The sequence below is a fragment of the Juglans microcarpa x Juglans regia genome, chromosome 3D (assembly GCF_004785595.1).
Source record: "Juglans microcarpa x Juglans regia isolate MS1-56 chromosome 3D, Jm3101_v1.0, whole genome shotgun sequence".
NCBI classification, from domain to species: Eukaryota; Viridiplantae; Streptophyta; class Magnoliopsida; order Fagales; family Juglandaceae; genus Juglans; species Juglans microcarpa x Juglans regia.
Window position 1 is genome coordinate 5,159,928 of NC_054598.1, and position 11,142 is coordinate 5,171,069.

At 37.4% G+C, this 11,142-nt stretch overlaps 2 protein-coding genes and 1 pseudogene across 11 annotated transcripts; 2 read left to right on the forward strand and 1 right to left on the reverse strand.

Moving 5' to 3' along the window:
* Window positions 1-1,169: 1,169 nt before the first annotated feature.
* Window positions 1,170-3,654, forward strand: LOC121254026 (laccase-11-like). The gene is made up of 6 exons (XM_041153987.1): window positions 1,170-1,332; window positions 1,433-1,584; window positions 1,683-1,927; window positions 2,013-2,141; window positions 2,285-3,208; window positions 3,336-3,654. The coding sequence occupies exons 1-6, from the start codon at window positions 1,222-1,224 to the stop codon at window positions 3,464-3,466; spliced, it is 1,692 nt and encodes a 563-aa protein (XP_041009921.1). The 5' UTR covers window positions 1,170-1,221; the 3' UTR covers window positions 3,467-3,654.
* A 419-nt stretch (window positions 3,655-4,073) lies between these two features.
* On the reverse strand, window positions 4,074-5,919 carry LOC121254145 (annotated as a pseudogene).
* A 998-nt stretch (window positions 5,920-6,917) lies between these two features.
* LOC121256210 (probable pinoresinol-lariciresinol reductase 3) lies at window positions 6,918-10,443 on the forward strand. Of its 10 annotated transcripts, none has more exons than XR_005938939.1 (7): window positions 6,918-7,178; window positions 7,285-7,419; window positions 7,889-8,126; window positions 8,248-8,451; window positions 8,809-8,971; window positions 9,297-9,739; window positions 10,430-10,443. XR_005938939.1 is itself a non-coding variant. In XM_041156890.1 (6 exons), the coding sequence occupies exons 1-6, from the start codon at window positions 6,999-7,001 to the stop codon at window positions 9,337-9,339; spliced, it is 963 nt and encodes a 320-aa protein (XP_041012824.1). In that variant the 5' UTR covers window positions 6,918-6,998; the 3' UTR covers window positions 9,340-10,200. The 10 variants fall into 10 exon arrangements, 7 of the variants coding, with proteins under 7 accessions (XP_041012824.1, XP_041012825.1, XP_041012828.1 ...); XR_005938938.1 differs by lacking the exon at window positions 10,430-10,443 and adding an exon at window positions 10,156-10,200; XR_005938940.1 differs by lacking the exon at window positions 10,430-10,443 and adding an exon at window positions 10,156-10,200 and having other exon boundaries at window positions 9,654-9,739.
* The last annotated feature ends 699 nt before the right edge of the window (window positions 10,444-11,142 follow it).

The window sequence follows — 11,142 nt, forward strand, 5'->3', positions numbered from 1 at the left end:
TAGTATACAACATTCTTATTTATTTGTAGATGCTGATCTCGATAAGCAGCAGTATAAATTCACAGTTACATATGAAAACATCTTCAATAATGAATCAAATTCAAGATTCTTTCTTTGTTATTCTTGTCGTGTTCTTCTTCTTTACCCTTACAATTTACGGCCTTTTGAGATTAACATCAAACAATTATACAAAAAGAGAAGAGATTCTATTACATCTTTAACTTGGCTGGGTCACTGACTAAGAAAAGCCATATGTAGGTGGCACAAACGTAACTCTGTGACTGTGTCCCTGCCCCAGATTAAAAAGCAGAGGGTGGAATTATCTTTTTCTTCTCAACAGACTAGCACCGTATTAGCTTTGTTTAGGTTGGAGACATGTAGACCTCAGAAGAACCACCATTAAAGAGGGTATGACAAAGTTCTGTCATCAACAAGCAAAACAGCTGAACAACCATATATTTAAACCAACACAACATCCAAATGCTTAGAAGCAAGGCCTTCTTCTTTGCTTACCAGATTTTAAGGAAGACATTTTTGTGTTTAATACGGAAGGAAAAACAGTAAGGTTCTAAAAACAGAGAAAGGAAAGGTTTACCTATTGTATCTATTATCTATCGCCAACATTTACCCTGTTGTATCCATAGCTCACTTCTAATAGCTAGGCTGATTAGGAACATTTTGTTAAGGTTTAATGATCAGAATGCCCCTGATGTAACCGGGCAACAGTGAAACATTTCAGGTCAAAGGAGAGCTCCAAATCACCGCCAAACAATGTCTAAGTGAGTACAGAAGACGTCTAAATTTTGACCATTTTTTAAGCTTACCAAATATTCCCCCTGGCAATAAAGGCAAAAAGTTCAGAAACAAAAAGACGATTAATGCATAAGAGGCTTACCCTTTCCTTAACGGTAAAGCTCCGACTGGTCATGTTTGGCTTTACGTAGCTCTCATGCTCGTTCCTTCGAATTTTAAATGAATAATAAATAAAAAAGCGAGCTCTTTCAGCTACTATTGTTCGCTCTTCAAGTTGGAACAAAACCCTTTTAGTCCCGATCAGTATTTTGCTTACAAGCTTCTGTATGCAACCTTTGCATCCTCTACCTAATTCAACATCACCACCTCCCTCTTTTAGCACTTGCTGAGCTATAAATCCATTACATCTTGACCCATCATTTCTCATCCAAACAGACTTTCCAGAAATCAAATTTTTCTGAAACAGTTATGGGGAACTGCAAAAACTTCTCCTACATTCCTTTCTTTTTCTTGTTATGTTTATTTGGGACGTTCTTTTTCCTTCCAACAGAAGCTGCTGTAAAGAAATACCAGTTCGATGTAAAGCTTTGATATCAGCAATTTTATGTGTCCTAAGGGGTTTTTTTTTCACGTTATTTTTAGTTTTATAGATGATGGTGTTCGTTTTCTGGTTTTTCAGATTCAAGTGAGGAATGTCAGCAGGTTGTGCCATGCGAAGCCCATTGTTACAGTCAATGGGATGTTCCCAGGCCCTACAGTTTATGTTAGAGAAGGAGATAGAGTTCTAATTAATGTTACCAACTATGCCCAATATAACATGTCTATTCATTGGTAGGACTAGCATAATATAATGTTATTGTTAAAAACTAGGAACTTCACAAAATATGTGCGTGTGGTTTTGTTGATGAAGCTTATGCTATTATTTCCAGGCATGGACTAAAGCATTATCGAAATGGCTGGGCTGATGGACCAGCTTATATAACACAATGCCCGATCAAGACAGGGAACAGTTATGTCTACGATTTTAATGTCACGGGACAAAGAGGAACACTCTGGTGGCATGCGCATATCTTTTGGCTAAGAGCCACTGTCCATGGTGCAATCGTTGTCATGCCTAAACAAGGGACTCCATTTCCTTTCCCTCAGCCTGACAGAGAAGTCAATATCCTCTTAGGTGAGTTTGATTATGTTTGTCATCTCAATTTTATACGTATGTGTAGAAGGAAATGTTTTTGCCTATATTCTTGTGAATTCTGCAGGAGAATGGTGGAACAATGATGTTGAAGAGGTTGTCAAACAGGGAAACAAGTTGGGATTGCCTCCAAACATGTCGGATGCCCATACTATTAATGGAAAGCCAGGGCCACTCTTTCCATGTTCTGAGAAACGTAAGCCAGACTTATTTGAAGCCTACTTAAATTAGCTCTGTAACATCACTTGGGTAGTTTCAGGTGCTACTGTTTTGATATGCTAAAGGCACTTTCCATTAACAGTTTCTCTTTGTCTTCTATTTTTTCTTCCTCTGTTACAGACACCTTTGCGATGGAGGTTGAACAGGGAAAGACATACCTCTTGAGAATAATCAATGCTGCACTCAATGACGAGCTTTTCTTTGCCATTGCTGGTCACAACATGACAGTAGTAGAGGTTGATGCAGTCTATACCAAACCCTTTACAACTCCAGCAATACTGATAGCACCAGGACAGACGACAAATGTTCTTGTTCAAGCTACCCAAGTGCCAAGCAGATATTTCATGGCTGCTAGGCCTTTCATGGATGCGCCACTTTCCATTGACAACAAAACTGCCGCGGCAATACTACAATACAAAGGCATTCCAAATACTGTACTCCCCATCCTTCCCCAATTGCCGGCACCCAATGACACAGCTTTTGCACTGAGCTACAATGGCAAACTCCGAAGTCTCAATTCTCCCCGATTCCCAGCAAATGTCCCCCTTAAAGTTGACCGCCATCTCTTTTACACAATCGGGCTGGGAATGAACCCATGTCCAACATGTCTAAATGGAACTCGACTCACTGCGTCCTTAAACAACATCACTTTCGTAATGCCACAAACTGGCCTCCTTCAAGCTCACTATTTCAGCATCAAAGGTGTGTTCACAACAGACTTCCCAGACCGCCCTCCAACATCCTTCAATTATACTGGTGCACCGCTCACTGCCAATCTTGGCACTACGCTGGCCACACGTCTAAGTAGGATAGCTTTTAATTCAACAGTGGAATTGGTATTACAAGACACAAACCTTCTCACTGTTGAGTCACATCCGTTCCATCTTCATGGTTACAACTTTTTTGTTGTTGGGACTGGAGTTGGGAACTTTGATCCTTCTAAAGATCCAGCTAAATTTAACTTGGTGGATCCTCCTGAAAGAAATACAGTTGGGGTTCCAACCGGCGGTTGGACTGCCATAAGGTTCAGAGCTGATAATCCAGGTATGTCTAAGTTGAAAAATTACCAATTACCTTATCCCAGTATAAATAAGCAACAATGATTCTTAATTCAGTGTATAACCATGCGTTCTTTCAATAATCTTCCAAATGGTGTGTGGTGATTGTTTAGGCGTGTGGTTCATGCACTGTCATCTGGAGCTTCACACGAGCTGGGGTCTAAAGACAGCATTTGTGGTGGAGAATGGAAAAGGCGCAGATCAATCTATTCTACCTCCGCCTAAGGACCTTCCTCCCTGTTAGCTGTTTGAAACTTCTGGCGATAATAAAAAAGGAAAAATAGGTGGCGACATTTTGTTGTGATGAGTTCCAGCAAGGTGCAAAGTGATGACATGAAAATTTGTATCAATTCTTCTTGTTTCAAGTTGTAAATTAAGATCGTCCAGCTTACAATAAAATCCTTAGTCCATAAGGACTGCATGATTTTTTTAGCCTTCTCATCTAAGATAACCCTCTTAAATCTTGATTATTTTATTTGAACCCAAAACTATCAATTTTCACAATCACCCCCAAATTACCAAAAAATCACAATATACCCCAAGAGAATGTGAAAACAGGGTTTCATCTGTAAAGTCCCCTGCATAGATTATGTGCTATAAATGAGTTTTGCTTCATATAGGCTGGTGTGTTAACACACCATTTATAGTGAGGACCATTATAACTTTGAAAAACTAAAATACCAATCATTTTTTAGCATAACTGATGTGAAAAGCCTCCACATTAGCTGTGAGTTGGGTGTGTTAAATAGATTTTCTCGCTGTGAATTGCTTTCACACTAGAAATAAAAAAGTAAAATATATAGGCTTATAAAAGGGGTCTCAGTTTGCATCAGTCAAGCTGATTCAAATGCACTTTGGTTTCTTTGGCACAAAGAAAAAAGCTGAAAAAACACACAAGTTCAAACTACAAAGCAACAAACACCGAAGAATGAAAAGATATCAGCATCACAGATAGCCGTCCAAATGACAAGTACAGGAATCCAATACTCAGTATAAAGCCGGCGCCATGAGAAAGCTCCATCATATTCCCCAGATCAAACCTATCCCATACTCTAGGCTTTAGCTAGCAAAAAATATTTACACTCCAGCCACATTATGAACTCAGAAACTTTAAGAAGCAAAGATGGAAATAAGGCATGCCAAAAACAGAATCAGTACCAAGCCAACAATCCAATAAGTCCATTTTCCCGTACTCTTCTTCATCTGCCCCGCATAGAACAGTCCATTGGTCCCACCATTAATGTGAGCACCACCGCGTGCCACATTCTATTCAATATCATTAATCTTTTCGCCTTGTGTTTCCACCAACACTGCCATGTCCAGAAAAACTTGGTGGAGCTCTGTCAAGCTCCTTTGTATCTCCTTCAAAGCCTCATGCCTTTCCTTATTCTCCGTTACCAAATCTCCCCTACCTTCAAAAACTTTGACCTGCCCAACTCCCAAAATCATCTTTTGAATATCTTCCTCCATCGGTTCCTCTCCGCTGGCAGCATAATACCTCCTCTTAAGACCTTCTTTGTGGTCTTTAACAATCTGTTCTCTCAAAGATTGAAAATCATTCATCATATCCCTCAATTTAACCCTCAAACCATTAGTCACTGAAACCCTTGTTCGATCAACTGGACTTCCTTCTTTGTATTCTACCGATACCTTACGATTGGCTATATTAGACTGATCTAGCATCTCCAATCTAGCTTTAATATTTTTCGCTTTCCGAAGAACAGTGACCATGTCTGAGTTAATCCTATCTCTCAGCCCCAAAGAACTTTAGCACTGTGAGTTGACTTAGTCTCTTCATTCAGGTCTTGAAGGTTAAGAAGAAGATTGGTGATCTCTTCCATGTCAGACTTGATTACAGCCACTTCTTCGAAAAACTGTGAGAGGTTCTGTTCATCGGTGGGATCAAGTTGTCCCATTTCAATGTCCAGATCCGCTTCAAGGTCTTTCATAGCCTGTTTCTTGAGTTCCACATAACTGAGAAATGATTTTGTCATAAGATCATTCATCTTCCCGACGATCAAACACTCACCTGAACAAAAATTTTCAAATCGTATAAAAAAAAATGAAAATTGTTCCAATATTATGAAGAAATATTTGAAATTTGTAATTGAAAATTGAAATGCATGTCCTCATATACAATTGAAAAAAAGAAAGAATGAAAGATTGATTGGGTCATACACAGATAAGAGTTGAACACTGTTAAATCGCTGGGAAAACAGGGGCAAATAAAATTGCGATGTTTCCCTAACAAATGCAAAAGTTCACCGGGAAAAAGCCGCAAGATGTTATTTAAACAGAGTCTTCAGATTTCCCTTTAAGACTTACATCTTGACAGACAAAACAGAGCCCTGAAGGGCCTCGATTCAAAAATCTACGAGCTTTCATTCTGGAGGACTATCTAATTCAATGTGCAATGATACAACAGATATAATTCAGGAATGAGAAAACGAAGTAAGAAGAAAAAGAAACCTTGAAGAAGGCGATGGTAGGAAACAAGAAGCTCAGCTGCTTGAAACTTTTTCTTCGGGAAAGCACTTTTGAGTTTGGAAAATTGCAGCAAATCTTTGCGTGATATTTTAACTCTTTTACGGATTATATATAACGTATGCTCCTACAAGCAAAATCGATATAGAGCTTGAATGGCTATGGCTTCCGTTACTTCATTTTCTTTTTTTTTATAGGACTTTTTGAAACACTTCCAAATTTCAAGTTCGAAGGCTTTTTATTAGAGAACCGTTATAAGTTTGAAAGGTGATATTTCAAAGAGTAATGATATTTACATAATAAATTATATAATATATTGTATAATAATATTATAAAATGAAGATATTTTTATAAAATTATATTATTTTTATAAGATGTTTTATAAAAATACTCTTCATTTAATACATTGTTGTATAATATGTTATACAAAATATTATGTGTAGATCATTTTCCTATTTCAAATAGCACAATCCCAAATGACGTCGTTTCCCGAAGGCAGTACACGATTGGATACATGCTAATTTAATTGGACAATCCTGCTAGCCGCCATGGGCTGAGGTAAAAAATAAAAGAATCACTAGATTAAGTATGTAATATAAGGCTGTTAGAATAGAAAATTTTAATTTTATTATAATAGAAATAATTTAATAAAAAAATCTCATAAAATTAATTTGACTTGACACCTAAGTTGAATTATAAAATTAATTTTATTATAAAATAGATTTAATATAAGAGAAATGATTTGTATAAATTCTAAATAGGCAAACTTCACATAGACCTTTGTAAAAAAATAGATCACACCTTAAAAAATAAAAAATAAAAATAAAAATAAAATTATTCATTTTTAGTAGGACTTTTTTTTTTTTTTTTTATAAAGAGTTTGGACTGAACCTATCTTTTTAAAACTTATACCTAATATTACTCTTAATATAAATATATAACATATGGTGTCAATTAAAATTATGTATTTATATAATCCTTCCGTCTTAAATACAATAATGATTATATTATTCTGTATAAAAAAAATAATAATGATTATATTATTATCTAACGGTTATTTTAAAATTAAATATTAACTGTATTTAAAAAAATTATAAAAAAATTACTTCTTCGTATTACTAAGAATTATAAAATTAAAAATTAAAAATAAACATGACAAAATTAGTCATAAAATTATAAATAAAATCGTAATTACATCTACTATCACCGAAATACAAAACTGACACAAGCACGGTGGGGAATTATTCGGAGTTGCGAGAGAGAGAGAGAGAGAGACAGAGAGAGAGAGAGAGATGGGGAAGAGCAGAATACTTATAATCGGAGCGACAGGAAAGCTTGGCTACAATTTGGCCAAAGCCAGCCTTGAATTCTCTCACCCAACATTTGCTCTCGTAAGAGACTCTGCCTTCTCTGACCCCCTCAAATTTCACAAGCTCGAGTTCCTCTCCAATGCCGGAGCCACACTCCTCAAGGTCATCTCCCTCTCTCTCTCACACACACAGCTTTCTTTTTTCTCTCTCTCTTTTTTTTTTTAACTGGAATCTAGAGTGTTATTTGGTCATTTTTCTTGAAATTTAGGGCTCGCTGCAAGATGAAGCGAGCCTCGTGGAGGCGATAAAGCAAGTGGATGTGGTCATTTGTGCTATTTCTTCTAAACAAGTTCTCGATCAGAAGCTTCTTATTTCTGCCATCAAACAAGCTTGCTCCATTAAGGTCTTAAAGTCTTCCTTCCGGATTTCTCTCTTTGTTTGATATCATTGTATTTCTTTCTGGATATTGATATTGTAGAACTGTATCGACAATTTTGATTCATTTCTTAACCAAACTAATTTTTCCGTAAGTGAGAAATTGTTATAATGTTTCTTTCTCGATATACATATACTTGTGTGTAGGAAATGAAGATATTATAGTTAAAATGCCCGGGTCTTCCGTTGTTTCGTAAAATGGGGCAATGCATTGTAACTAAATGGATGAGATGCGTCTGATTACCTGTGCATTTAATCACAATCTTAGAGAAAATATCTCCAGGATTAGTTTGGCATATGATACTAGTATATCTTCCAGCCTGCATTTAAATCCATTCATCCTATGTAACCTGCTTATTCATCTGTTACAATCACACTGATCATGTCCTCTCATATTTTATTCGTGGTGTGATACTGATAATTGTACAATAAGCCAGAGGTTCATTCCATCAGAATTCGGATTAGACCCAGATAAGGTTCAAATATCAGACATGGACTACAACTTCTATTCACAGAAAGCTGAAATTAGACGTCTTGTGGAAGCTGAAGGCATTCCCTACACTTACATTTCATGCAACTACTTTATGAGCTTTTTACTTCCTTCGCTTGTTCAACCTGACCTAGAGACTCCTCCAAGGGACAATGTTACCATATTTGGTAATGGAAATACTAAAGGTCTGTTTATCAAGATGTAATAGGCCTCCCTGCTATTGGTATGGCCAGATAATGATTTGTTTTTGTTTACTAGAACCTACAGTTTGGTAATCTACTGGTTGGTTATTTGGCTTTTATGCAGGTGTATTCGTTAAGGAAAGTGATGTTGCTACCTTCACAATCAGTTCAGTGGATGATCCACGCACATTGAATAAGGTGTTGTATTTGAGGCCCCCTGGAAATGTACACTCCATGAATGAGCTGGTTGCGATTTGGGAGACTAAAATTGGGAAGAAGCTCAAGAAGATATATGTACCAGAAGAAGAGCTTCTTAGGAAAATTAAAGGTAATTTAGTAGTATCTAAAAAAATTATTTGCGCCATAGTTAGATGCTAATTGTCAATTTGAGGATTTTCATGAGGCGTCTGAAATCACTAAGAAGGGAATAAAATTTGAAGAAGACCAAAAAAAAATTATATGCGCTCTAGTTGGCTTTGTGCCTAGGCTCTGGACGACATTTATGCTTAAATGCGCTGTTACTTCTACCAACCCTGATTTACTTGGTTTCGAGGGAGATATGTTATATTGACGTGATCTTTTGTCAGTCATGAACTTGAACTCTGTTTTTTGGATCTAGGTTGATTCTTCTTTAGTTTCTTGCTGACAGTTTTGCACCAAAAATGTGTGGTTTATTACATTGCAGAGGTCCCATATCCTGACAACATGAAAATGATTTTCATATATTCTACTTTCGTAAAGGGTGATCATACATACTTTGATATCGAGTCATCTGGCGGTGTTGATGGGACAAAACTGTATCCACAGCTGAAATACACTACGATCAGTGAATTTTTAGACACCCAATTGTAAGAACCTCTGAAATTTCTGTTTGATAGGTCGTAACATTGTATTCGAATGGCAATGTTACTGTTTCATAGACTCATATCTTTTGGCAGCAAGCATTGCTTATATATTCTATATTTGTAATGCCAACAACAGTGTGATTTTCAAACAAAAATGAAGAAAGCCTGTGTACGAGTTTAGAAGAAAAACATTGAGTTTGAATTATGTTTATTTATTTATTTATTTTGATAAGTTGAATGATGTTTATTTTTTCACAAGACTGCACAAAGACCCTTTACCCCTGAGCTTGAAGATACACTATTGATGTTGTGCTTGTGATTTGATTAGGATCGGAGCGGGGACGAGAAATGTGAGCACCTCTTCAGTATAGATATGGGTGACAAACTTCCCCCATTTTAGGGAAATAATTAATAATGACAGTCTACAAACACCCGGTCCTCCGAGAATGAGCCTATAGCCCAGAAAATTCAGATTCGTCTGTAAAACCACTCATATCTCCCGTTTTGGGGAACACTTCAGCCTGTTTGGTTTAAGGAAGAATTTGAACCCCAAGTGCATTTCCGTCATTGACAAAGCTGAACAGTCAAGAGAGTCTCCACCCATTAACACGTGCTCATGAAAACTCTGAGCTTCTCTTTTACAACGTATCTGACACTATTCCCTTTAACTCTCTCCTTGCAAAAGGTTTTACAATGGTAGCTAAAAGCAAGATCCTGTTCATTGGAGGAACATGATGCATCGGAAAATTCGTTGGGGAAGCAAGCTCTAAGGTCCGTCATGGTTTATAGAAAATAAGCTGCTATGCTACTTTAATAAGTTATGGAGACGATTGGCACATGGCAGTGTGTCACACATCTGTAATAGCGACAGTAGGGACCAAAGTCATAGTGGGCTAAGGTTTGGGTATTATGAGTTTAGTAGATGGGCTCAACCCGTGGGTTAAGTGTTGGCTTGTGGTCATCTCTTTCATTTGCATGTTATTGTTGACTGGGCTATGGCCCACTTCCTACATCGATAGATTTGTTAGACTTATGTCATTTTACTTTTGTTTTAGGTGTTGGCCCGTAGCCCATAAGTTAGTTAAGGGTCTGTTATTATATGTAGGGAACGTCCCTCTTGTGAGGATAAGCAGAATCTGAATACAATTTTGTTTCCCTTTTTATCCTCCTCTTCTTCTCTATTGGAGGTTGCTCCCCTCGAAGTGAGCCATTTCTCAGTGCATTTTTATCAACCATCACCAGTGTGTTACAAGGTAGTATCAAAGACCCCGATCTTTGTGCTACCAGGGAAGATTTTTTTTTTTTTTTTTTTTTTTTTTTTTTCTATCCTTCAACAAACTCAAAGAGTCAATGGAACAAATTCAAGAAAATTTTGAAATTCTCCATCGACATGTAATTGATGGCTGGAAGGATTTTGAAGAGAAATTTAGCAATCTAGAGCAACAACTTCATGTGTTGCAGGAAGAAGAAGAAGAAGCAGCGAAGGTGGGAAAAAAAAGGGAAGAGCAGCAGCCGATTTCTTCTTCAACAAAGCCTATCTCGCTCATATCTCGATTTTTTCTCTGCCAACTTGGATTTCTTCTCCTCGACTCAACTTTGGGGGCAATCCAAATTTTCTTTTCTTTAGGAAACAAATGCACACAGAGATGCGGCAAAGAGAGGAGCGAGTCAGTCCAAATATTGGAAACGATTCCAATGGCACCAAATGGAAATTTGATCTTGGTGGTCTCCGACACCCTCACAATTCTTCTTCTCTAACCTCTATTTTAGTCTGTCTCTTGGAATCCAAAAAACCAACAATATTTCTTCCATTTCTTGTCTTCTTTCCCTCGTTTGTTCCCTCTCTATCTTTGCCTCTCCAATCAGAAACAAACCTCAAATCATTTCACTCGGTTTATTATGCTGACTCCAGGGTCTTTGTAACTGGTAGTAGCCTCAGATCGAGCCCTTAAGGCCAAATCGTTTGCCCCGATAACTTCGAGTTCATCTCCCTAGAGCGTCAATTCATACTGGAGTGTCATTCAAATTTTCTAGCTCTCGAAGACTCATGGGCGCAACAAGAGGTCCATAATGGAGCAGCCACTAAGGGCTTTGTCACCAACGCTGAGGTTTTCATGGAGGTTAAGTCGCAGATAGAGGCTTCCATTCTCTCTACTCATCTGAAGTTTGGTGGC

What these genes read in the sequence shown, in the direction of transcription:
- LOC121254026 (XM_041153987.1), top strand. Translation starts at nt 1,222, where the DNA reads ATGGGGAACTGCAAAAACTTCTCCTACATTCCTTTCTTTTTCTTGTTA. An exon ending in TATAACATGTCTATTCATTG is followed by an intron (nt 1,585 to 1,682) that starts GTAGGACTAGCA and finishes TATTATTTCCAG; the next exon opens with GCATGGACTAAAGCATTATC. An exon ending in CTTTCCATGTTCTGAGAAAC is followed by an intron (nt 2,142 to 2,284) that starts GTAAGCCAGACT and finishes CCTCTGTTACAG; the next exon opens with ACACCTTTGCGATGGAGGTT.
- LOC121256210 (XM_041156890.1), top strand. Translation starts at nt 6,999, where the DNA reads ATGGGGAAGAGCAGAATACTTATAATCGGAGCGACAGGAAAGCTTGGC. An exon ending in AACAAGCTTGCTCCATTAAG is followed by an intron (nt 7,420 to 7,888) that starts GTCTTAAAGTCT and finishes ACAATAAGCCAG; the next exon opens with AGGTTCATTCCATCAGAATT. An exon ending in GAATTTTTAGACACCCAATT is followed by an intron (nt 8,972 to 9,296) that starts GTAAGAACCTCT and finishes TGATTTGATTAG; the next exon opens with GATCGGAGCGGGGACGAGAA.